The 26,408-nt window shown below is 38.9% G+C and overlaps 1 protein-coding gene across 16 annotated transcripts; it reads left to right on the forward strand.

Annotated features, from left to right (window-relative positions):
• Positions 1-774: 774 nt before the first annotated feature.
• On the forward strand, positions 775-25,523 carry BCLAF1 (BCL2 associated transcription factor 1). 16 transcript variants are annotated; one of them, XM_063390301.1, is made up of 15 exons: positions 776-905; positions 6,200-6,338; positions 7,383-7,454; positions 8,423-8,510; positions 9,387-9,510; positions 10,365-11,270; positions 12,676-13,347; positions 13,460-13,629; positions 16,289-16,394; positions 17,289-17,373; positions 18,046-18,221; positions 19,350-19,530; positions 23,092-23,238; positions 24,803-25,012; positions 25,152-25,523. In XM_063390301.1, the coding sequence occupies exons 5-15, from the start codon at positions 9,407-9,409 to the stop codon at positions 25,155-25,157; spliced, it is 2,763 nt and encodes a 920-aa protein (XP_063246371.1). In that variant the 5' UTR covers positions 776-905; positions 6,200-6,338; positions 7,383-7,454; positions 8,423-8,510; positions 9,387-9,406; the 3' UTR covers positions 25,158-25,523. The 16 variants fall into 16 exon arrangements, with proteins under 16 accessions (XP_063246378.1, XP_063246369.1, XP_063246380.1 ...); XM_063390304.1 differs by having other exon boundaries at positions 9,393-9,510; XM_063390308.1 differs by lacking the exon at positions 6,200-6,338 and having other exon boundaries at positions 775-905.
• The last annotated feature ends 885 nt before the right edge of the window (positions 25,524-26,408 follow it).

Here is a 26,408-nt window from a genome sequence, read left to right on the forward strand (position 1 = left end):
TATGTTTCTTGACTCAAAATAATAGACAGTTGCCTTTTAAAAAATAAATCAGCTGTGTAAGATTCTAGACGCGTTAATTATTCATCAACGCTCTCAAGAAAATGGTGTGATTCTTAGGGCTAAGAGTTGGACTCGAAATGGGCCATCCCAACTCAGAATACTCTATGATTCTGTTAATTTGCAGGACTTGGCCAGCGTACACACAACTCCGTGTGCTCACTCGCAGCCCTCGGCCGCACCTTTTTGGTGGTACAGAGACCTCTCGGGCGCGCTTTACCCGAACGTGGCGCTGCTACATCGCAACCAAGGCACGGCCGCCCGCCTGCTGCAAAAGGTGCTGCAGTAAAGCGCCGCGGCACCGCCATCTCCCTGCCGGTGCGCGGAGCACCGCCGGCCAATGCTGCTGGATGCCGAGCCGCTGCCCGCGCCGCGCTCCGCACGCAGTCCCTTCCCAGCGACTCCTGTACATGGATGCGCACCCCGCCCCACAGGTAACCAGGCAACGGCCGGGGGCTCTGCGCTCTCTCCTCCCTTCGGGAAAGGACACAAGGCAACAGCTTATAGCCGCGGCGGTGCGGGGAGAGCCGGGGGCCGCGGCGGGCGAGACACGGAGCCCCCGGCAGTGGGGCAGCGACAAGGCCCGGCGGAGGCGGGCGCCCGCCAGGCGCCATCTTCCTTGCGGACGGCTACCCGAAACCAAGATGGCGCTCAGGCGTTGAGCGCGGGGCTGGCGCTTCCACGCCCAGAGCGGAAGTGACGCTTCGGCGGCAGCAGCCCCCCCCGCGCCCCCCCCCCCCTCGGGTTTTGCGTTTCCCCGCGGGCTTCACATCTGTTCCTCCTGTGAGACGGAAAATGGCCGCCCGGTTGCCATAAGGGAGGGGGCTGACGGGAGTTCGGCCCGCCAGGTGAGGGAAGGGTGGAGGTAAAGGGGCTGCGGGGAGGTTTGGCGGGGCGGTGGTCCCTGGTTGGGGGAAAGATGGCGGGGGGAGCCTGAGGGGGAGCAGCCCGGCCCCGCCCCCTCGAGCGCGCGGTGCTCGCGCGCCGCGCCGTCCCGCCTTCCCCCGCCGCGTGACCTCGGCGCTCCGCAGCCATTATCCCGATTATCCCGATTATCCCGCGCCAGCCGACGGGAACGGGACGGGAACGGGCGGTCGTCGTCACCGCCCTGACGCGGGCTACCGCTTCCCGCAGGAGCCGGGCCGAGCCGAGCCGCTGCCGTTCCCCCCTGCGCCCGGGAGAGCGAAGGTAGAAGGGGCGGTGGGAGGCGGCAGTAGAGCTGCCTTGGAGCTGTTCCGCGGCTCCTGGAACCTGGCGGGATGGGGGTGTAGGGGTGTGTGCGGAATGGGCGGCCGGCCGGCCCCGTTGGGCTTCCGCCCCGGCTGCACGGCCTTGTGCTCTGGGCCTCCCTGAGGGAGGCAGGAAGGCCCGAGGGGATGTGGCTGTACAACGCCGCTTACGGGAATGTTAAATTTCCCCGTTAGCCTGGTGGGTGTGACACTGACGAGGGAAACGGTGCCGGAGAGAAAGGATGCTTCCACGTATTGGATCAGCTTTACGGTCGTTGGAGGAACTTCCCTTCGGGCATGGCTGTGGTTCAGGCGCTTGTGCCTGAAGTTCCCCACGCCTCCCTGCGCCTTTGCTGCCCTGATTGCAGATGCCCGCAAAACCCCGTGAGGGACCGCAGTGGGTTTTATACCCCTTGCTGAAAAGGGACTATTGTGTTCCCAGTCCTGATTTTACTGTACTATGCAACCATAGCAAGATCATGCCCGTTATTTCCCCTTTGCTTTGTAACCCCCCCACTTTTTGCTTTTAATTCTATGAAAAATAGATTCTCGTTTTGTGTGTCATGTTGATCCTGTACGAAGTCAATACAACCCATCACTTGTTTATCTCGGAGATCAAAGTTTTGTCCTCAAAGGAGCAGTTAAAATTTACTACAGAAAGATGCGAGGGCATGCAAAACAAAGGTGCTCTTGACTCTGCGAGGAGTCACTGCTTAAGCGATGCAAATGTATAAAAATACCACTTACAGTAGTTGTTCTTGGTGTAGGAGGGATTGGTTAAACAGCGTGGAGTTGGAGGAAAATGCTGTCTAGCTGCTTTTCTCCTTCCTCCTCCTCGTCCTCCGCTCTGATAACCATGTTGCTTTGGACAAAAGTGGGGAAAATGAGGATGGGGTAAAGGCTCTGGCACTGAGATGTGCTCCAGGCATGCATCTTGTGTCAGGGAGAGTAAGAATTGCATCCTCCTACTCGTCGCTTTTGATACTGAATGATAGACTGTGCTGAATGGCTAGATGAGGCTTGGTGTGTTACATTTATGGGTGCTGGGAGCTGGAGTGCCTCTCTCCTGAGCAAGGCATTAGCGGGCAGGCCTGTGTGGAGCAGCTTCTCAGGGGAGGGCTGTGGCTGAGAGAATCCGGCGGGCAGGAGGTAGGAGCACGTACCGTGAAGAAGGGCCTGTTGGCATTGAGAGTGCAGAAAACTTGAAGTGGTCTTAGGACTCTAGAAAAAATCAGCAGGGAGCTGTTTGGAGCTGGAGTGCAGATATTTGGATGGATTATATTCAAGGCTGCTTGTCAGGGAGAGATAGTGCTGTAGGGATTTGTGGAATGCCAAAGAACATTGGGGTTTGTTCACAGGTAGTGGAGGTAGGTGAAGAAAGCTACTGAAGAAAGTGCTCTGTTTGTCTGTGTGAGTTTCTCCCAAAGGTATTCCGAAGAACGCGTTGCTTGCTTGCTCATTGTGCTGGCACTGGCCTCGTGCAGCTTTGTGGTAAATGGGATCTGGGAGGTGATGTCCTGGAAAGGCAGCTTTTGTCCCGAGCAGTCTTCTTATGGATCACTGCTGCAGCCCACCAAGCACCTCTGAGGGTGTCAGTCTTGGAACAAATGAGGGCGGGAAGATTGCCTTTTCTGCAGCAGCAATTCGTGTAGCTCATAGCAGACAGTGGGGAAATCACGGTGTAAGGGCGTATGAAAACACGGTGTGTAAAACACAGGCACAAAAATAACAAAGGCCGTCCCAAACAGTGTGTGTCCAAAACCATGCTGATTCCTTTTTGTGTATGGACACGTTTCTCAGTCACTTGGGTTTCTTTGTTTTTTTAGTTAGAGGAGAAACATGATTTTGTTTGCCAATAGTATTACATAAAAGACAGCTAACAATCATATGACGGTTTTGCAGAGGTGATTTTGCTGTTACTAGGATGCTGGTTTTTGACTTAGTTTACAAATATTTTGTGCTATTTTCTTGATAGAAATTAATGAAATGGGGGAAAAAAGGCCTTTGTATGTTTTACTCTTTCCATTACATTTCCAGCATACGAAATGGGGGAAATAATGCTTCCCACCTTTTATTTGTACATAACAAGATAGTTTGGGCAAATTTGCCATGGAATTTTAGTATTTGTAGGAATCCAAGTCACCAGTGATCCAAGTAGGATGAGTTTAAGTGACTATGAAATGCATTCTGTTCTTATGTGTGATGTGCCAGTGCTACAGTTGTGGACCTTAAAAACAAAAACGAGGGGGGAGGTAGAGAGTGGATACGAAAGCACAGCAGATTTAGTGTGAACACTAAATAGGTGACTTACAGTGTTGCCTTATTAAGACAAATTTTCTTTATTTCGGTGGGTGTATTATGAAAAACTATTACAAATTCTGTGGAATTCTGTGAAGACTGTCCTATCCCCTTTTGTGTTGTCATGGTTGTATAATCGTCCCGTCTTTTGAAGCCTGAATCTCTGAATGAAAACACATTTTGGCAACAGCCTGTGAATTACTTAAACAAGATTTTGATTTAAATCTACCTGACAGCTCTCAAGTAATGTTTAAGCAAGAGAAATACAGACTGCTAAATAGCTATAAATGAAGGGTAGCTAAAATAATGGATCTAAGAGGAAACAATGTTTTGCTAGTATAATATATACTAAATATATTATATATTATATATATATATATACTAAATATATATAAATATATATATAAAATATAAGTATATTTGCTAGTATAAGATATAAGACAGTAATATCTTAAAATGTCTTAAACTTATATGTGATGTATAACTTGTAAATTGGTTTAAGAGAAGTGTTTAATCTACAGTCTAAGTACTCTTGAGAAAGCTCCAACATCAGTGGTGTAGTGAACACTCCTAAAAATACTGTATAAAAGGAATTGGATACCATTTTCCTCATCCTTTTAATTTTTTTATTAAGCATAGCAACTGCTGACAGTGTCAGTTACTTCCCTCTTATTGTGTTGCTTGTGGTGGGATAAGCCTGATTGTGTTCTCTATCTTGTTTTTGCTTGATGGTTGCACTTGCTGGCCAAGATTGATTGAAGACACCCAGAGATCCTGTTGTGTCCTTTGTTAAACTTTTTGAATGTGATTCAATAACTGAAAGATGGTGGAGTGGCCAATTCTCGGGAAGCGTTGTGGTTTCTGTGTTAAGTCTTGGTTGTTTGGGTGTGTTTGCTTTTGACTATTTTGACTTCCTATGTGTGTGTTTATTTTGGTGGGTTTTTTATTTTTTCTTTTTTTTTTTTTAATTTTTGTATTTTTATTATTTTCTTTTATTTTTATTTTTAAGGCTGCTTGCAAGTACTGTTAAAAAGCTTAAATGCCACCAAGTTTGTTGCTTCTGGAGGTTATGCCAAGCTGTTTTCAGGGAAGCTTTAAGTTTGTGGTGCTGCCAAAAGAAGCAGTCCTGCCCGGCTGCTATTTCAATTTCCCTATGTTGGCCCAAGTGTTTGTGGGCTGTGTAATGAACTATATTTAAAAAAAAAGTTGTATTGAAAGTGATCCAGAATGTGGGTGCAGAAATACTTAGAATGACATAGGAGAGATCATCTGGAATGTGAGGAAACACAGGATAGCAGGGATGGGACTGTTTCTTTAAACTAGCAGAGCCACCTTATTCTGTGGAGCTGCAGCAGCCACCTTTGTAAAATCCAGATTTTTTTTATCCTGGCAGTGAAATGGTTGAGAGCCAGGCATCTCCTTTCAATTACTTAGGATGGAAAGTGAAGGAAAAAGAAGCTTGAGGGGAAGTGTGGATTATAGCCCTGGTGTTTCAGGCACAGACCATGTTCCTGGCAGTCATGGTCCTCTTTTAAAAATGCTGGGTGATAGTGGTGACACCTTGTGTCACATTGTTGATGCACACCTTTGGCTGAGTGTGGGTCTCTTCTGAGAGAGCAACAAATGGTGCTTGGGACCTCTTTTTCAGTGCCCTGTGCCCAAACTTGACGTGGTGTGGCCACTCCAGCCTGGCCGAGAGCAGGAAGAGGCTGTGGGTGGCTTCCTTTGCTGCTGTGAACCAGGATGTTGTAGCTGTGGTGCTGTGAGGAATGGGTGCTCTGTCTGTGAAGGTGTGCAGCACGTAGGAGCTGACTGTCAGAGACAGCTGTTTTCCACCATATTCCTGGTACTACCACAGTTCTTTTCTAAATGAGCTTTAATAAAGGTTATAATAAAATAATAGTATATATAATAAAAGGTTTTTAATAAAAAAGCTTTAATAAAATTTTAGATTCTTGCATATTGTGAGAATGTTTACACAGACCAAAGAAACCTCAGCTATGTAGTCTTTTCATTTCTGTACCTGAGTATGAGTGTTGTTTCGAAAAGTGAGTCTTGTGTGTCAAGGTTTTATCTGTTGCAATTAAATGGAAACAAAAGCTGCAAATAGTTAAATGTTTTTTTATTCAGTAGTTAAAGTTTTTTTATTCAATGTTCTTTTTAAAAAAACCCCATTATATCTGTATTCTTCTTTAAAAACTTAAATGGGAAAAGGGTTGCAGATATGTTTTAGATGCCAGGATGTGGTATAGCTAATGTGTTGTTTAGACCAAGAGAAGTGTGGCTACTTTTCACCTTTGTCAGTTGCTAGAAAAGATTTCTGAGACTGCAGAACTGACTACCAGAGTTTGAGTTATGGTAATTTAAGATTTTGTCTTCTAGTTGGAGGTTTTAAAAGTGAAGTAACTATCTTGTTCTATATCCCCAGGATCTAAAGACTTGTCTAAACTAGGATTTGGGGTTTTAGCTAACACCAGTTTAAGTCAGAAATATAGATTATTTAAGCATTCATTGAAAATCTCAGCCTGAACTTGTAGTTTGTATTGCTTTTTCTGTGCTAGACTGAATGCCTTCGTTACCCTTTACTGGCTAATACCATCTCGCCTTTTGTCTAGACAAAATCTGAAATGGTCCGATACACTACTGTGCTCCTTCGGAGACTCATGCTTGCTGATGATGAGAAGTAAAAACTTAATCTTAATAAAGCATATATTTTGTAGAAATTGGAAATATCTTGGTCACTACTAGTGAATGGTAAGTGGACTTTTGAAAGCAGTGTTTATGAACACAAATGCTACATTTCTTCTTTTAGATGAAGAAAACACCCATGAACAAGTGTGGAAGTGTCCTTTAGGAGCAATCAATGTCTTATGCCTTTGGATTTAATAATTGAATTGTTGGGCTGCAGAATTTCTGGAGACCTAGCCTATCTATAGTGAACTGGGATAAAATTCCTGTTTTGTTGCTTGAGTGGAATTGAAAAGTGTGTGTGCCCAATGTTGAGTCACACTACAAATGTTCATAGACTTAAGGCTTGGAGGTGATTGAAAACTGAGGCCAGTGAAAAAAGCATACATTTGAGCTGGTTTTGTTATGACAGTTACATTTCCTTTCTGCATAACTGTAAAAGAGCTAGTTCTTGAAGATGTTGGCTCTTTAGGTGAAATCATATATGTGAGCATTTTAAACAAGAAGTTATACCAGAGTAATGCTTCTGTAAATATTGCAAGAGAAACCTAAAGATAAAACTTACACTGTTGGCCTGGTTCTCATCCCCATTTTTTTTACTAATGAGATAGCTCTAGTGAAGTTGCAGAGATGTGTGCTAGAGCTCAAACTGGTGTAACAGTTCCCTGCTGTCCTTTTTGCCTCCCTGTTTCTGGCTGCATGCAGTTACTAGCCCCATAACCCAGCTCAGTTTGGCCTTTCATTGAGCCACTTGGATAACCTAGTTAAATGAAAGTGGTTTCTAGGTATGGAGAGCTGGTCGCTGGAGGACATGAAGGCTGTCAGGCTGGTGTGAAGGTGAGGATAATGTGTTACACAACCGTGTCACCAGGGCTGAGCAAGGAGTGGTCACACACGGAAAGGGAGCGGGATTTTCCACTTTGCAGTGGCTGGCTCTTGAGCTGCTCCAGTCTTAGTGTGCAGCATCACAGAGTCCAAGAGTAACTTTGCTATTTCTTATGTGTTGTCTTTTCATGAGAGACAGATTAAAGTTTGAACCCATTTAAGCAAAAAGGTGCTGCCTTTTAGCAAATGTTTGTGTCTTTGACAATCTCACTTTTTGTTCTATAGGGATCAGTATTGCTGAAAGCACAAATACAGTTTTGAAATAATTTCTTCATTGTCACCAACTAGCAGTTTGAGGTAAGTTTAGCTTAAGTTCTTTCTAAATATTCTGATTGAACTCAGCTAGCAAAAATTAAATCTTTTCCTTTCCTAATTTTGATGCTTGCAGTGTATAAAACTGCCTTGTAAAGGTCAACTGTACTTGTCATACATAGAATGCTAATAATTTAAAGCTGAGATTGAGTTCTGTTATAAGCATTAGGCATCTGATGTTTGGTTTGATAATTACTTGTAACAGAAGAAAATCCATCAGGTTTTGTTTTCTGTCACTCTTGGAAAATTGGCATGCCTTAACCAGTTTTAAAGGTCTAAATTTATGTTGCTCGTGAGTATTGATCCTAAGAGATTACAAACCATTTTCTGTAAGTTTAATTGAACTCAATGAATTGGAAAATATCTTCAGAATGCAAGTTTTGCAAATTTGCTTTTTGGTGGAAGAAGCCAGTAAAAAAGAACATTGAACATACTCTTCTTTGCCAAGGTAAATAGCTTTTTCTGAAATACATGGAAGGCTGGTTTAAGTTCAGTTTTTGCTGGGCTAGTTTCAGGTGAGGTTACATCTCTTAGGCCATGCAAAACTCTTGTGGGGAAAGTCACGTGGGGCAGGAGGAAAGTTGGTCTGCTTTTCTCTTTTGGGTTCTCTTAGATGTGTCTAAAGTCTCTGTAATTTTGTTAACTTCGAATTAAACTGTAATCTTGTTTTTGTCTTTACATAATTGAAGTACCACCCAGGTAACAAGAAAGATTAGATTATGTAAGACAGAAGGTGCTTGCTGTGTTGAGCTAGTATTTTTGATACAGTAATTTTAAGCTTTAAAGCCTGTTTGCAATGCAAGAGGTAAATGTTTGTTTTTTTCCATTTCTGTTTTAATTATTATTAAACAATGATAATTGAGCATTCAAAGGCCTGAAAATGTGTAGTTATTTGTTCATAGCTTGTATTCAGGTTGTCTAATGTGACACTTTTTTTTTTTTTTTTTTTAAAGCTGGGCAATTTCAAAAGAAAATGGTAATGGGTCAGAGTTTTTATTAATTAAATTGGGGATTTTTAGCCACTGATCCGAAAAGGAAAAGGTGTGTATTTTTTTATGGTTAGCACTAATTCTAAATATCTATTATGACTGTATGTAAGAAGAAATGATAGTTTATTATTATTTACTTTCTTTTAGTTCTCATTGATTTATAATCAGTTGTAGATTTCATAGCTTAATGAGTGCTGAAGTGTGTTGAATCTTGTTGCAAACCATATTGTTTAACTAATTGTTAAAATTTTTTAAGTTGGCCATGCATTTTACATGTAGGATAAAAAGCAAAGTTAATCTAAAAAGATGCAGGATGGGCATCTTGAGCATGGAAATTTGGATCAGAGTGATGAGCTTTAGTACATGTGGTTAAGAGGAATAATACCTGTGGGTCAAACTAACAACTGCTGGACCAAATACTTCTGGGCTTTTTCTTTGCTCGTGCAATAGGTGCAGTGTAGAGGACTGTGAACTCCTCCTGGAGAAGGAACAGTGCATTGGAAGTGCAAGGGAACTATAAACTCCACAATAGCTAGAATTTTGTTACCAGATTTTAAGATGTCCAGAGTTATATTATTCTTGCTATTATAATTTGCAGAAATGTTCCATTTTCTGCTGCTTTGTCTCTCCTGCAGGATCTGTATGCAGTTGAATCTCGAAAAAACCTTTTACTGTTACACTTCATGTTTCAGAGAAAGTGTGTGCACTGCAGCAATGTTAAATTCTTTAAAATGTGGTTCAACTTCTAATTTACTAATAAATTTATTTACACTGTTTCCAAAGCTCTTTTGTTTGGCAAATGCTCTACTACTTTTAATAGTATCATTTTAGTAGATGCAAATTTTGTTGATTTATATCATTTACATGGATGCTAAATGGTTGCTTCCTTTTTTTTCCCCCTCCTCTCATTGCTTTTCCTTTTGGGAAGGAGTAGATCTACTGGCAAAAATGGGTCGATCTAATTCTAGATCACATTCATCAAGATCAAAGTCCAGATCTCAGTCCAGCTCTAGGTCAAGATCCAGATCACATTCAAGAAAAAAGAGATACAGGTAAGTTGATGTCTTAACTGTGTGAAAAGGTGATTTTGAAGTTTTTGCCTGGAAGATGTTTTTCACTTGCACGATACTATGGCAGGAGTGAGCCTGGATTCTGTTTCATTTTAGGTAGTAGGTAAACTATGCACTGAGTGTAATTTCTGTTTAATTTTTTTCCCCTTTTCCTGTATCTCAGGATAGCTTCAGAATTCTAATGGTTCTTTATGATTTCTAGCCCATCTGATTCTTCCTCTTTACATGATGTTTTCTTCATGCAGTCTCTTTCCCTGTAATTTGTTATTTCTTATTAAGTTTTTCATATCTGAAGTAACTTAAGGCTTCAGTAGATAAGCTTTGCTGTGTCTTGTCTTCTCAGTTGCCTCCACTGTTTTCCTCGTCTTACTTACTAGTGGACATTACCATCTCCCATAAAAGAAGTGGGTCAGTGGAATGTTTGCTGCCTCTGCTGCTGCCATCCACAGGCTGGCACATTAAACTGGGGATCGTGTCACTCCCTGTTCCCCGCTGTGAGCCACGGTGGCTGAGAAACTGAATGCCGTGTTCCAGAGAGTTGATCATCACTAATAAAATGGCTGGGGAGGCCACTGAGGCTGATAGTGTCTTAATCATGTGACTGTAACAGCAAGTTTCACAGTCCTTAGCAGTATAGATGTGTTTTTATGATTAATATATTACAGAAATAATAAATAGAGAGAGATTGTAGATGTTACTCTAAGACCGGGTATCTGCGTCCTTTACCATTCTGACTGCATTTTAAGAAATACAGCATTTTGTGTCAAGGCACTTTTTTAAAAAAAATTTTCAATTTTTCCAGTGGTTAAATGTTAATGCTTGTTTTTTAATTTTAGTTCTAGGTCTCGGTCAAGGACATATTCCCGGTCTCGGAGCAGAGATCGCATTTATTCTCGAGATTATCGCAGAGATTACAGAAACAATAGAGGAATGAGACGTCCCTATGGTTACAGAGGAAGAGGTAGAGGGTACTATCAAGGAGGAGGTGGTAGATACCATCGTGGAGGTTACAGGCCTGTCTGGAACCGAAGACACTCCAGAAGCCCTAGGCGTGGCCGCTCACGGTCCAGAAGTCCAAAACGAAGGTCTGTGTCTTCCCAGAGGTCCCGGAGCAGGTCTCGTCGATCTTACAGATCTTCCAGGTCCCCGAGGTCCTCTTCATCTCGTTCTTCATCCCCATACAGCAAATCACCTGTCTCTTCCAAAAGACGCGCATCTCTGGAAAAGCAGGCAAAGAAAACTGAAGGGGCTCCTTTGCAAGAGAGTCCCTTGAAAAATAAGTCACAAGATGAACAGAAAGATACATTTGAACATGACCCATCAGAGTCTCTTGACGATTTCAACAAATCATCAGCAGCTTCTGGCGACATTTGGCCTGGCCTTTCAGCTTACGATAACAGTCCAAGGTCACCTCATAGTCCTTCTATTGCTACCCCACCTAGTCAGAGTTCATCTTGCTCTGATGCCCCTCTGCTTAGCACAGCCCACTCAGCAAAGGACACACCTCAGCATTCCCATTCCATTCAGCATAGTCCTGAGAGATCTGGCTCTGGTTCTCTTGGAAATGGTTCTAGCCGCTATAGTCCTTCTCAGAATAGCCCATTGCATCACATCCCTTCGAGGAGAAGCCCTGCAAAGACAATCCCATCACAGAGTGCCCCCCGGGAGGAGGCTCGAGTGCGGTCGTTTTATCCTGAGGGTGGTGAACAGGAAACTGCAAAAGGTGGAAAGTTTATGAAAAGGTGAGAACCAAGTTATAAGCCTACTGCTGCCTCTTAAAAGTGTTGTTAGAGTTTCATCAACATCATCACTGTTACCTCGGAAAATCCCTTATGGAACGTTAGTCATACTAGTGTGGTTGGAATTGAGCTTGAAAGATACATATGCCTTTTCCTGCTAGGGTGCTTCAAGACCTGGGATGTTGGCTAGTAGAGATAGGGACATGTATCCTTGAGGAAGAACTGGTTTGTGCTTTTTCTCTATGGTTTATTTTCTTGTACTCAATTTTTTACTGTTAAGAAAAATCTTAATTGAAATACTGCATCAGACTTGGTGGCTTGAGAGTGAACTCTGTTCAGGTATTTCAAAATTTCAATGCTTTGTGTAGTTGGAAATGCAAATATTCTGGAGGTCTAAAAATGTTAATGTTGTGCAATAATTTATTTATGCTGATATAAACAGCATTGATTGTTGATTGTGTGGTGCAATATGAAACCTTTGATGTCTTGAGTTGCGTTACTTATCAAAGAGGTGTTGGTATTCTAGGAATATAATGCGGTTGATGTGAAGGAAGTTCAGTGTTCCAGTGAATGTAAAATTCTTCAATTTGTTCTTAAAAAGTTTGACGTAGTAGTAATTTTTGAAAGTTGTAAAAATCTTCCTGGCATTAGACTGTTCCTTTCTAATGTGACTGGTGTTTCAGTGGATTTTTTACAAAATGAGTTAGAAAAGTTGTGACTATGCTATATAGGCTTGATTGTAGGCTTTTAAATTAATCTGTCTGGTCAGTGATTTGTTATGTAAAAAAATTACTGCTTAGGAGCTCAAAAATACAACTTCTCTTGGATTAGATGTTTTGGAGTTGGAGAATGCATTAGAACCTGTGTGAACATGGCATACAGATAAGGCAGTGGCTGAAATAATTAATTGGTGTGTTTCTGTGTTTAGGAGAGCTGCCTTCTAAAGGCTTGTACACAATATAGTGAATGCACTAAGCCTGATTGTGGAATTATATTAGTAATGTGCAGGATCTTGAAAAGAATTCACTTTTTTAATGCTACTGCTTCAACTCTTTCAGTAAAAGAAGTGCAAAAATGAATTGCGGTCTGAATTTTCAAACCATGTGAATTTCATGGAAAAAATTGCTAGTGTAAGAGGATGTGAAACTGAGCACTGATTAAGAAAACAAGCAAGTAAATTTCTAGGCATTCTACAGAAAGGCATTATATTCTTTAGATGCCTCCATCAGTGTGGAAATGACAGTGGATACAGTGTTAATGGTGTGCCAGGCATTGCATGCTAAAGTTAATTGCTCGGAGGAATGTATTTTCATCTTCTTCTTGGTGTGGAATTGACTCGAAACAGGAATGCAAGTGAACTGGAATGAATGCAATCCAGAGTTACCAGTCTCTTCTTTGCTATCCACAGGTACACAGATGAAGAGTCTAGAGTTTACCTGCTTGATAGGGGTAATACCAGGGAGAAGGAGGCCCAGAAGGAGAGAGGATCAGAAAAAGGGAGGACAGAGGGAGAAAGGGAATGGGAGGAACAGGAAACTTTAGATTTTTTCGTTGATAAAGAGACTGGGAAGGAAAAGTTTAATGACTCTGAAGGGGAGGACACAGAGGAGACAGAGGATTACAGACAGTTCAGAAAATCTGTCCTGGCAGATCAGGGTAAAAATTTTCCTACTGCATCTCACCGGAATGCTGAGGAGGAAGGAACCAAATACAAATCTAAAATATCAATCAAGGGCAATAGAGAGAGCGATGGATTTAGAGATGAGAAAAGTTATAAGCTTAAAGAGACTGGCTATGTAGTGGAAAGGCCTAGTGCAACAAAAGATAAGCACAAGGAAGAAGACAAGAGTTCTGAGAGACTAATGATGAAGAAAGAAACTCAGTCACCTGAGCAGGTAAAGTCTGAAAAGCTCAAAGAACTCTTTGATTACAGTCCTCCTCTACACAAGAATCTGGATGCGAGAGAAAAGTCCACCTTCAGAGAGGAGAGCCCCCTTAGGATCAAAATGATAGCCAGTGACTCCCATCGTCCTGAAGTTAAACTCAAAATGGCTCCAGTACCTCTTGATGATTCCAATAGGTAAATTATTCCACTTTACAGTGTGGTTCTCCACCTGCCTGCAGCGTTGTTCATATTTATTTAAACTAGTGGTTTCTTTTTGTGTGTCTCTTTTGTTCTTGATGCATTTTAGACCTGCTTCCTTGACTAAAGACAGGCTGCTTGCTAGCACACTTGTCCATTCCGTCAAGAAGGAGCAAGAGTTCCGATCCATCTTTGACCACATTAAGTTGCCACAGGCCAGCAAAAGCACATCAGAGTCATTTATTCAGCACATTGTGTCCTTGGTTCACCATGTCAAAGGTATGTATTTAGTTTATTGTACTGGATATGTGTCTGACAAGTTCATTTAAGCCTATTTGCTCTTTCTAGTACAGGAGGATTTCAGGCTTCTTCTAATGTTGTGATTTAACCAGACTTTCTTCCTGTTGAGGTATGCATGAAAATAATTAGAAAAATAATAGCCACACAAGCTAGGACAAAAAACCCACAAGCAGTGTGGAGTATAATAGCAGGTATTCTGTGTTTCTGGGTAAATTTTTGAGCTTAGGTAGCATGGAAAGCTTGAATTTCTGCTGTGTAGTTTAAACATATTTCACTGGTCAGTTTTTCTAATTTTATTTTAATGAGTCTAACATACAATCTTATATTAAACGTTGCAATGTGGGTTGACAAATGTCTTTGGACTGTAAGCACAATGGCATTCCTTTTGGAGCACCCTAGAGATCTTTTCCAGATTCTTATTAATAGGATTGGGTTTTTTTCTCAGTAAGGTTTAAGAAAAATTGAATTTTAAATGGTAGTCAAGTTCATGGTGATAATTGTTTTTATTCTTATATGGCAATATTTTCAGGAATTTCACTTATAGAAACTTGGCAGTGGCTAAATAAACCTCCATTAAATGAGTTGTACACTAATTATTTTCTGATATAGCAGTAGTGGCTATTTTCTGTAAACACCAAGAAGAACCCTCAACAAACCAAGCACAACAAAGGTCCTCCCCCAAAATCACTGAAATCCAAACCTAAACCATCAAAGTAGATCTATTTCACTTAGGTCATATATCCTCTTAAGTTTTTTGATGGGGAACTAGATAATTCCTAAAATCCCCTGGGGATGTCTGGAGTGTTGTTTAAATGCTTTTTTTTCTATAGCATTTGCTTTATTTCACTGGACTGTTGTCTTGGTGTTGTGTTAAATGTAACTGAGATAATACACAGCTGGTGAAAGTAATTTTACGGTATCATCACAGTAAAGGGAAAAGTGGAAATGCTTAATTAGGTATCAGTTTCAATGAATCTGTCTGTAAGCATTGCTTTTAAGATTTATTATCTTCTAAAATTGCTGAGATTTGTGTGCTAGAAATATGTTCTGAAGTTCAGTTAAAAATCTCATTTTGTTGACATAATTCAGATTAAACCCAAATTATTTCCTTCATATTGAATTACTTACAAAGTAATAGTTAACAATAATAGAATGATGATGTATTAGTTAAAAAAAATTGGGATACCTGTTTAGTGTATAATAATTTGCTGTGAACGTATCTATTTATTTATATGTAAAGAAATGTAAGACTCAATCCAGTGAGAGCTTCTGTAAATTTTTGCTTACATGGTCCATATGTAACTTTAGGTGAAAATGACATTTGCGTAACTCTCACATGTTGATCACAGAATAGACTTTTCCTGTAAATTTTTGTATGTTGAATATCTGATAAATTTAACAGCCTGTCAGGTCAAGTAATTAGAATATGTACTGTTATGGTTGTTTTTGAAAGCAGAACATCTCTTTAAGTTTCAGATTTACTGTGGTCTGTGATCAGAATTTTTGTAATTTTTCTGACAATCTGAAGTTATGTTCATTATTGGTATGATGCGACCAGTCTGAACAGCTCTTTGTTAATGTAGAGCTGAAAATGCCCAGTGATGTTTTCTTTTTCATTGTAACTAGGTCCTGGAATGTGTTTTGAAATGGCAAAATCCATGTTACAAAAGTAAAATAGCTGTTGAAAGATACAGATGCCAAACAGGCAAAGTTGAACCTTCTGTCTTCCTGGCAAAAATGGCATAAAAACAGAATTACTAGCTCAAATTCCTGTGTTTGATGGAATTATGATTGAGGCACTACCCTTGTAGTGGCCGTTTCAAGTTTTAATGGTTGGTTATGAGACAAATGCTGGATGCTGGGCGGTAAGTTGATACAGATGTATGTTGACCTGTTAAGCAGATAGCTTGCTTCATATGTAACATTTCATAGCTCATGACTTTATGTATTTCTATATTACATTTAAACACATTTGTTGAGCTGGTTTGAAAACTGAGTTTTAGTGTGGGTAATTTAACTGTCTCTGAAGGAAGGAGAGAAGATTTGTCAGAGAAATTCTCAAGTTTGCCAAGATGCCAGATGCTTAAATTAATTTATTTATGCATAGTTGTGTTAACTGTATCGTTTATCATCACCCAATCAAGAAATTGTATTCCTTTAAGAAAACACTTGTTAGGTCATTCGTGTAGTTATTGAAGCGTACATTACTTAAATGCTTTCACTAATTCTTATTTTAAGTTAAAGATGAGATGAATGGTAAAGTGTACTTGCTGCAACTATTCATGACTCAAAAGTAATTTCACTTTATCTTGTGGGCAAAGTATAAAATAGTAGTTTAAGAAATTCTTTATCATTAGAGGAAAATGTCACTGAGAATGAGCAGGTCCAGTCAGTAAATAATGCTTGAATTAGGTGTGATGCAGTCATGGCGTAGTAGACTTGCAGTGATGCTGTGTGCTGTTATTTTGTTTGGGTTACAGAGTGTGTAAAAATAGGAGAAACACCACATTTGCTTGTCCTGATAAATTTATTGAAAATACTGTGGGTGTTGCCTACTACTTGCCTTTGTATCAGGAGTAAAAATACGTGTCAGTTGAATTAAACTAACAAAACAGTGTTTTTTTATTGTAACCAACAGAGCAATACTTCAAGTCGGCTGGAATGACCCTAAATGAGAGGTTCACTGCGTATCAGAAAGCAACTGAGGAGCACTGCACCCGACAAAAGAGCCCAGAAATACATAGGTACATGTTAACTGCATATGCAGATGCTTTGTGTTTCAAATAATGTCTTCTAATATTTCTTTTGAGAACCCAAAATACTTCTAATCTGGATGAGGTAATTTGTATAATAACAAAAAAAGAAAAAAGCCCCAAACCCTTCTGTAAAGAGAACTCATCTGAGTCAGGTCTGGCTTCATCTGTGGTTTTGTGACAGATGTCTTTTCTACCTCTGTATCTCATTTGGGATATATTTACTTTTCTCACATGCAGTGCTCAAATATTGAGGGGCATATGTCTTGAAGATGAAAAGAAGCCCTGTACATGCATCTTTCTTCTTCAGTGTGAAATGTTCCATCTCATACTACTTTAGTTTTTGTGTGTGTTAATTTACAGCAGTTTTTTGAAAAATCTGAGAATCTAAAAGGTAAGAAGGTAGGCATGCAGATGTAGTGTCTGATCATGTGCTCTAGTTTTATGATGCAGTGTACTATATTTGTGTTGCATGTGAGGATACAGTATCTAACTTCACAATTTTTCTTGTTAAGAATTTTTAATTCTACAGCAAACTATCATTGTGCTGATGGTTTCTTGGAGGGGGTGGGCTTTCAGCTGGCTACATATCCTTTTGAAATTAATCATTAAACAATTTTTCTGTCTTCCAAGTTATACTTAAAATGTGAAACATCAGTCTGCCTGTTTCTGTATTTGTGTTTTTAGCATACTTCACACAGAACAGAACTATGGTTTTTCATTTTTAGTTTGCTTCTGTATTCTGATGATGAGGTTTAATAATGCAAAAAGTTTATTCTGCTGCAAAAATGCCTTGTTTGTCAGTTTTCTGTTGAAATGAGATGTCTGAGGCTGTTAATAGTCATGTACATGTATGGCAAGACGCTGCTTTTATTTTACATTTAGGAGGATTGACATCTCTCCAAGTACCCTGAGGAAGCATACCCGTTTAACAGGTGAAGAGAGAGTCTTTAAGGAAGAAAGTCAAAAAGTAGGTTCTAAGTAATTGTCCTATCTGTGCTTCTAAACTTATTAGATGTAGTCTCATTTTAAATCTCAACTTCTTCTCTGGTTTTCTGTTCAAAAAATACAAAAATAATTTGTATTTATTGTACCTTGAGTACTTGGCATTTAGAACTTCTTTGAGTAAAACATTGCCAAGAAGCTGGTTTATGTAACGTGATTTTGCTATATTAATAACACAGTATATAAGGTCAAGTCTTCTGCCACACTTCCTTTCTTCTTGCATTGTTTCTTGACCACTAAGCTGTCCAAGGACAAAGGATAGGTTTGGGGCAGAGGGAAAGTACCAAGATGGTCAGTGAGTAGTGTGGTTGAACTGCAACACTGTGCTCAACAATTCACCAGAAGAAATGAATACTTAATTTATCTCCTCAAACCATGTATTGTATCTGTATCCTCAAAAAGTAGACACCAATTGGCCTGGTGGGAATGCTTATTTGAACCTGAAATTCTTAGCTGTTCTTTTTTAGATGCAGCCATTGCATGTAAAGGGCAAAGTCAATTTGTGTGCTGAAGTTTGTTGAAAAATAGGTAAATTCTACCTTTTTTTATTTTAACTGATGCACAGCTTGCCCTTTCACTGATACTGTCTTGATGTTTTATTTCAATATTTCGTTGCAAAATATATATTTGTTTACAGGGAGATAAAAAATTAAGGTGTGATTCTGCTGATCTTCGACATGACATTGACCGACGTAGAAAAGAACGAAGTAAAGAGCGAGGCGACTCAAAGGGTTCCAGGGAATCCAGTGGGTCAAGAAAGCAGGAGAAAACCCCAAAAGATTACAAGGATTACAAATCTTACAAAGATGACAGGTAAATATTTGAAGTCCCTATAGAGGATTTTAGCTTCTAATTAGCCTTTTGTAATTGTAAGCTTAATTGCTTTCAATTTTCAATGTGTAATGGAACATTTAATTTTAAACAATTAAAATTATTTGTTTTACAGCAAATATGTATTATCTGTCTTTTACACGGCTTATGGTGGATGAGGACAAAAACTTTGGAATAGCAAGCTAACACTGAAAAAAAAAATGACAAATTAATCTGTCCTATTATCCAGGCTACATCAGGAGGTTGGACTTCAATGCAGTACATTTCTATAAACAGTTTGTGTAAGAACTTTGGTTCGTTATGCTTGATTCCGCACTTTTTCAACTCATAACACCCAGAGTATGAGAATTTTACTTAGGTTTTAACATGGGTGAGAAGGGGAATTTTTAAAATTTTTGTCTAAAGCCAGTGGGCTGTTTTAAGAAAAAAAATGTTAGCATATCTCAGTGGATACTGTGTAGAAGTGGTAAGAGTTACTTCAGGTATGACCTTTCATTGAATAGAATGCTAAGATCTTATAAATTGGGTCAAGTTAATACCACTATGGGGTTACTAAGTTTTGCTGTAGAATTTTTCCCTGCTTTGTACTGTATATAAAGTGAATTTTTACTTACACTTCCTGTTTCCCATTTACTTTGACTTTGGTATCCACATTTTCTTCCACTGGCTAATTTCCCTACAACCATCTATGTAGGGAAGCCCATACCATACCTCTCAACAGTGTGCAAACTGAACTGTGTCAAGTTACTTTAAAACTCTGCCTTGAGGGTTTTTTCCCCTTCTGTTTTTCTGCCTCAGAAGAAAGGCAGATCTTAAAAGTAACAGCATCACTTCATGGCAGCAAAATCTAGAAAAGTTGTATTTTACAGTTTGCAGACTGCTGCTTTCCAACTCACCAGCAATAATATGCACTTAGTGCACTTAAATGTGTCAGAGGAGGCTGGAAAGTGGAAATATACTTTGCCTTAATTTCTCAAATATGTAACGTGTGACTTTATAACCAGAAGGGGGTTAGTTTTTCATAAAATATAGAGACCCGGTTTAGTATAGCATGTTACAGACTATCTAGTACGTTTAAAATAGCACATAGCATATTTTTTTATTTTTCAGTAAACAAAAAAGAGACCAAGACCGTGCTCGGTCCTCCCCATCTTCCTCCCCATCTTCTTCCTCATCCAGTTCTCGAGAAGAAAAGGATTGCAAGAAAGAAAGAGATGAAGAGTTCAAAACCCACCATGAGCAGAAAGAATACTCTGGTTTTGCAGGAGTCAACAGGCCAAGAGGCACCTTTGTAAGTTTCTCTCCTTCCCCGGAATTATGAACGCTTCACAATGGTAATAGAGTAACAAAGAAAATAGAGAGTGTTGTAGTGATTTATGTTAGGCTAGACTTGAAGTCTTTATGAACTGAACCTGAAATACAGAGTCACTTTTTTTCCCCAGGACTCCCCAGCAGCAGTTAAATGATACATAAATACGCATTAGCATGGCATTAGCGATCCTAGCATAAGGATCTGGGCAGCAAAATTTCTTGATTGTTCCTTGCTCTTCTGTAATAATGCTGTTTCCTAACAAGATGTGAAAACTGAGTGTTCTGTAAATTTTAAATCTTGGGTCCTGATACCTCTTAGCTCCCTGCAGCTTCTGTTTTTCTCTCACGTTGGGTTTGATTTGCTTTACTTTGTGTGTGAGGCCTGCAGCTTTTTAAATAGAGAATGGCACATAATTAAAAATATATGTCAACCTTGAAACAGCTTATTGAGGAGATGGTATGCTTGTTATTTTTGTGTTTCTTTGGCTTGGACTAGCCACTGAGCATGAAAGCTCATTGATCCACCTCTGAAATATATTTAAATATTGTGATTTGGAAAGTGGCATATTGACCACTATAGTCTTCAGAAAAATCTTAAACTTTCTGATTCCATGTTAATGTAATTATTGATACATAATTATGAATTGTAGAAGCATTTGGAAAAACTAGGAATCAATAATGGAGGCTTTGAAACAGATAAGGAATACTTTAAAACATCATACAACCCCCCCAAAATACAACGGAAAACAACTCACAAATAGACACCACACACCCATCCCCTAACAACTCGGCAAGATAGACCTCCAGACCACGGCTAAACACACAAAAAAGTTCAAGTTCCATGTAGGTTGGGAAAAACTGTTTTACTTAATATGTAGGACTAATTTCATACTTCAACAGTAATGCCTTAATGTAGCCTGTAATTAAGACCAAATAATCCTAAAATGCATTGTTTCGTATAAATGTTTAGTCCTGCAAGAAATATGTTTTGAACTACACGTAAGGGTGTCTGAAATGCCTGTGGCACATGCCAACACTTGAGGCTTGAATCTTCCATCTAAAAAAATACAGCTACCTAGAGGAAAATTCAAAGTTCTAAATTTCTAACACTGAAAGTGCATCATTTCCTCCTTTCTTCTTACTTTTTTATATAGTTATGCTATGGAAATATGTGGCATAAATATATATAAATCCCTGGATGGTGTAGGCATCAAATATGACTATCAGCAAAATTTCTAGCTATATGAAACAATGGCACAAACAGAACAGAAGTTAAACAAAAGGGAGCTTAAAACTCTATCTCCTCTCAAGGAGATTTAGTGGGAGAAAACTTGTAATTCATTGAAACCTTCCTGCTTTATAAAACCAGATTGTATGTGAAAGAGGTGCTCCTTTACATGCAATTGAGGTAGATGGGAACTGGAAAGTAAACAGATTTCTGCTCATTTAATTGCTAGTGACTGCCGATTGGGTCTGTGCAGTGATAACAGGTTAATGTTCCCTAACAACATACATGGTCACACACAGGCTTTTGGAACCAAGTGAATCTAAATAGGCCAGCTGCTGACTCCGATCTCCTCTTTAGGGTTATGTCTTGGATGGTAGCGAACAGCACAGACCAGGTAGCGTGGGAATGTGTTTGTAAATACAGGCTAATAGTGGCTCCATTCCAGTGAGTACTGCTCTGCTTTTGGAGTAAATAAAATGCTTTGGTTTTGGATCCTTCTTCTAACAGGAAACCTAGGAGAATGTAACATCTCCCCTATCCAGCAAGCTGATGTTAAATCAGCAGTGTTTTTTCACTAACTTTGGCTGGTACATGATTCTGTTGGATTCTAGGCTTCCTGTACATAAGCATCATGAATAGTTTTGAAACATGGACACAGAAATAAGGATAAGTAGAATTTTTCAATGGCAATGTCATTAGTATACATATCTGAAAGAATTCTGTGTAGCAGCTCTGTTTAAAATGAGTTCTATATATGAAATAAACTCGTCTTTTTTTATGGTGGTCTTTCTAATAAACAAGCCCATAAAGATAACACCACAGTAGATTTTATGTCCTGTAGTTCTTTACCTGAAAGAGGATGTGGTAGAGGGAAGCATTAATAAAATGGTGAGGAAAAATGTAGATATTTTTCTTAAAGGGAATCTGATCACAGGACTGAATACCAGGAAAAGCTGATACCTTTTTTTCTTTTTCCTCTTTTTTAATCCTGTCATAATTTTGTCTGCCCCCTGCCCCTCCCTCTAGGTTATGGGTTTTTGTGCCCTAATTTTGTAAAGCATTTGGAAATAAAGAGAGCATGTCTTATTTCCTCCCTTGTCCAGTTAGTCTGTCACTTTCCAAATGACTCTCCAAACAATTTTTAGTTTGGGATTTTTGTTGTTGGTTTTTTTTTCTTTTCCTCCAGAGTATTGGATAGGTCTTATGAGCCTTCAACAGATTGTTTTACAGTCTGTTTGACTTCAGAGTAATTTTAAATCTGTCCATCATAAATTTTGCATTAAAAGTTTCGGAGATTTGTGGAATTAAGTATGCATAATACTTACCTTTTGAATTTGTTAATTATATACATTTTTGATCTATGTTTATGAAACATGCTTATTTTTAACAAATAAATTAGCTTCATGTCATGTTTTTGTACTATTACACGGAAGATGCAGTTCTGTGTTTTTAGTAGGTTACTTGTGGAGATTGTGTTCTGTAGTAACCGCAATTTTTAGCAGTCTTATCTTCCCAAACTAATCTTTCTTCTCCTCTTGGATGAAGGATATAAACTCATTTAATGTTTTCTGCAAACTAAGTATTTACATGCTGAGATAACTGTATACGTTACTCCTTCGTGTGTTCTGAGTTAAGGGTGGTTTTTGGTGCGAGACTTTCTAGCCTAGCATTTTAAAACCCCAGGAATTCATTATAAAGAATATTTAAAACACTCTTTAACACTTTAGGAATTGCTATTCTGTATAGTACATACTATTGACTTTTTTCTGAGTAAAGAATTTACTCATTTGAACTGTAATTTGGCCTGAGGTACATTCTTAAATCTCAGTTAAAAATGCCTGGGTAACACTCAGTGGATATACTCCTTTGAAAAGTGCACTGTTAGTATGTATTCCAGAATCACCTTTTCATAAATTATTCAATTGATTCCATAAATACCTTTCTTTTCCCCCTGACAGTTTTGTCCCTGTTCCAGTCTAGTTTTCTTCCTGGTTTTTTCTCTGTGAACAGCTTCAGAAGCTTCTTGTGACCTTTTGTTCCAACACACTGGTTTACTAGCAGTAAAATTTCTTTTCAGTGGTTGTGGGTGAACTCATGCCAAGAACTCAAATGTGTTTCAATTAAGTTTAATAGAATTCATTATTTCAAAATGAATGCTTGAATATATTACTTAAGGTAGTATGTGAATTTGAAAATGGTTTTTCCACTTGCAGATACTGTAATTAAGCACAGAAACTATTTTCAGTAATAGAAAACTTGAACTCTATTTTGTGGTGTTATGTAAATGGATTAAATGACATCTTGGTTAATCAGTTTCGAATTAGGGGCAGAGGAAGAGCCAGAGGAGTCTTTGCTGGAACAAATACTGGTCCCAGCAACTCAAATACTACTTTTCAGAAGAGACCGAAGGAAGAGGAGTGGGATCCTGAATATACCCCAAAAAGCAAGAAATACTTCTTGGTGGGTGTGGAGAACTTGATGTCTTATGCATGCTTTTGTTTTTTCAAACTTTCTACAAGTGTAGAAGTAGCATGCATGTATGGACAGGGACTAGAGTAACTGTGTGTCAGGGTGGCTGTAGTGGTTGGTTCTGCTTATCTTTCATCTTTCTGCAGCAGGCTGGCAGTAACGGAGGCCTGCCATGGAATTTATCTCCAAACATTTCATTGGGGAGTGGGGAAGAAGGCAGGTTCAGACAAAATTTATTAAAACCCAACTATAAACAAAAAAAGCTTGTGCTGTGTTTTCCTGGATTTATATCTGGATGACATTTGAGATTTGTCTTAGATTGGTCTGGAAGTCTACAGAAGAGAAAGATCAGGAGAAGTTGACAGTATTTGTGTATATGCATAGGCAGACTCTGTTATGAGCAGTTTTGTGCTCTGAGTAGTGTGATAGTCATAAGAAAATCACAGTTTTGATGCCTTTTCCCCATCTGGATTATGAAAGGAGGACCCTTGATGTAACCAATTTAAGTAGTGCAGCAGGCTGAATGTGTGGCCTCTGCTCCAGTTACTTCCATAACAATCCAAACGTTAAAGCATATTGTTGTGTTGTTGAAAAATGATAAGTAATGAAGATGAGACCTTCTCCTGTAGCATCATAGCTTGTCAGAAATACGTTAACATGTAACTAAGAAATAATGCAGTCACAATTTAGGTATTTCTTAAGGGAGTTCTGTCTTCCTAGACATATCCAAACTTTTCTGATGTGTAAACAGAGATGTGATAATCTATTCATGATATTAGAACAATCAGTTGTAGCTATTAAACTTGAATTTCTAAAAATAGTTTAAATTAAATAAGCCACCCTTTAACTACCTATGTGTAATTAAACTGCATTATATGGGTGTGATACATGTTTAATAGTTCAGACTTCTTTCCAAATCACAAGTTAAAGAAACCATATGTTGAAGCAAGTGTACCTCACCGTTCTAAATATAAACATTTTTTATATTAAATATATAAATTTCATGCAGTGCATGAAATGATTGTGAGAACATACCAAACTGTGTAAGTCTGTACTTGATAGCCAGACAGCAAACTTTGGGCTTATTAACCAGAGAAAAAAAACTGTTGTTTGGTAATGTTAGATTTAAAGAGTTTGAACTTAATTTGCCCTGTGTTGTGTAGGTGGGGCAGGTTTTCTGAAAACTGCCTTCAGTTACCTCTTCTTACCAAGTATAAAGAACTCCCACTGTGCTAAAATAACCTAGCGCTTTCCAAGGGTTTCTCTTAAAGAAACAGTTTTTCCCCTCAAAACTAGGAATTCTTAATTCTGACTGAGTGTAAGTTACAGATAAGTGATTTGTTATGAACATTTGAGTAGAGCCCACAGTGAATAAGGGCTCTTCAAACATTTCTGTTGTGGTTTTAGTTACAGCATTATGCCTTTTAAGAATAATTACAATCTGAAGAGAACTTTTTATCAGTTACTTTGTTTTGTACATTTGCTATAGAGTACTAACATTATGGGGTACATATATGAGGTGTCTAACCTTACACTTTTTCTGGTGTTATTGTAGCATGATGATAGAGACGATGGTGTGGATTATTGGGCCAAAAGAGGAAGAGGCCGTGGTACTTTCCAGCGTGGCAGAGGGCGTTTTAACTTCAAAAAGTCAGGTAGCAGTCCAAAGTGGACACATGACAAATATCAAGGGGATGGGATTGTGGAAGATGAGGAAGAAACAATTGAGAATAATGAAGAAAAGGACAGACGCAAAGAGGAAAAGGTAAATCGTTTGGTGAATTGCAGATTAGACAGCTCATCTTGCACTATGCCAATAATTGGATGCACGTAGGCATCACTTTAAAGGTTTTGGGGTTTGATTATTGCAGTTTACAACAAGACTGTTTTCTTTCTTTTCACAGGAGTAACCCGGAAGAAAGATGTAGCTGAAAGAGCAGCTCTTGCACCACCCACACAACATTTTTAATATGTTTTTTTGTTGTCAAATGAATGTAAGCATTTTACTTAAATTTTACTGTTGGAAAGTAGTTTAGAGAGATTGTTTTTGTTTTAAGCCTTTAGGAAAAAAATCATGATATAGTAAACTATGTTAATGATCGTACAGGTAGAAAGTAAAATATTTGTAACAACTTTTAAGAAATTTTACTGTTTGTTATATGCAGTGTAATTCTGCTTTGTCCAAATATATGGTCAAGTACAACTCCAAAAGTTTTGATTCTCCCCTATGTCTGTGTTTTGTTCTGAAGTAAACTTACAGCTCTGCACACCTGAAATCTTGGAGCAGCATTTTTTACAAACTGATCACTACTTCTCTGTTGCCTTTTTATAAGAACTGTATTTATGGGTAGTTATCCAGCCACAGTGTAACTACAAACAGTTGTGCAAAATTTTTGTTAGTTCACGAGAATCACATTTACATGGTGATAAACCTGATTCTTATTCCACCCTGCAAGGGTGCAGCAAGAATTTTACTTCAGCAGTGAAATTGTCACTCTTCATTAGTAGCCTAAGAAATACATATGCAGATACAGACTACAGTGAGTTTCAAGAGTCTTTTTTGATAGCTTAGTCATCAGCAGAACACTTAAGTTAAATTGGTGGCAGTATCAATCTAGCTTGGTAAAGATAATTCATATATGCCAGAAGTGTGAGAAATGAATCTTACGTTCTTCAACACTGATTCCTAATAATTTTGCTGCAAGAATTTTTGTAGCCAAAGTGCAGATGTTAAGGGGTTTTTGATGGGTTTTTTGTTTGGTTTTTTGGCAGGGGGGTGAGGTGTTTGTTTTAACAAAAATAACAAACCCTCAAGCTTAGTTTTAGTGGTAGGTACACACTTAACCTCTAGAATATTAAGGATGACAGTAACATAATTGAATTACGAGACCAAGGACACCCTAATACAAGAAGATTACTTTGTTTCTCTTTCTCAAAATGCTGTAGATAAACAAAATCTTAATGTTACGTGGAGTTAAAAGTGTAGTTATTCACCCCTTCGAATGGCATAATGTCTTTTAAAAATAGGAGGATTATTTTTAAAACAAAATAATCCTCACTGTAATTGAATAAAGTATACTTTAGGTTGTACTAGTTTGCCAGCAGCTGTGTAGAAAGAGGAACAGGAATAATACTTGTCTCCCAATAGTAGTTAGTTAATA

This window comes from Prinia subflava, chromosome 2 (assembly GCF_021018805.1).
Source record: "Prinia subflava isolate CZ2003 ecotype Zambia chromosome 2, Cam_Psub_1.2, whole genome shotgun sequence".
Classification (NCBI taxonomy): domain Eukaryota; kingdom Metazoa; phylum Chordata; class Aves; order Passeriformes; family Cisticolidae; genus Prinia; species Prinia subflava.

Bases quoted from the DNA above. Each gene is read 5' to 3' on its own strand.
- BCLAF1 (XM_063390308.1), top strand. From the start codon at position 9,407: ATGGGTCGATCTAATTCTAGATCACATTCATCAAGATCAAAGTCCAGA. The intron at 11,271-12,675 runs GTGAGAACCAAG...TGCTATCCACAG, and splicing joins GGTGGAAAGTTTATGAAAAG to GTACACAGATGAAGAGTCTA. The intron at 23,239-24,802 runs GTGGGTGTGGAG...GTGTTATTGTAG, and splicing joins AAAGCAAGAAATACTTCTTG to CATGATGATAGAGACGATGG.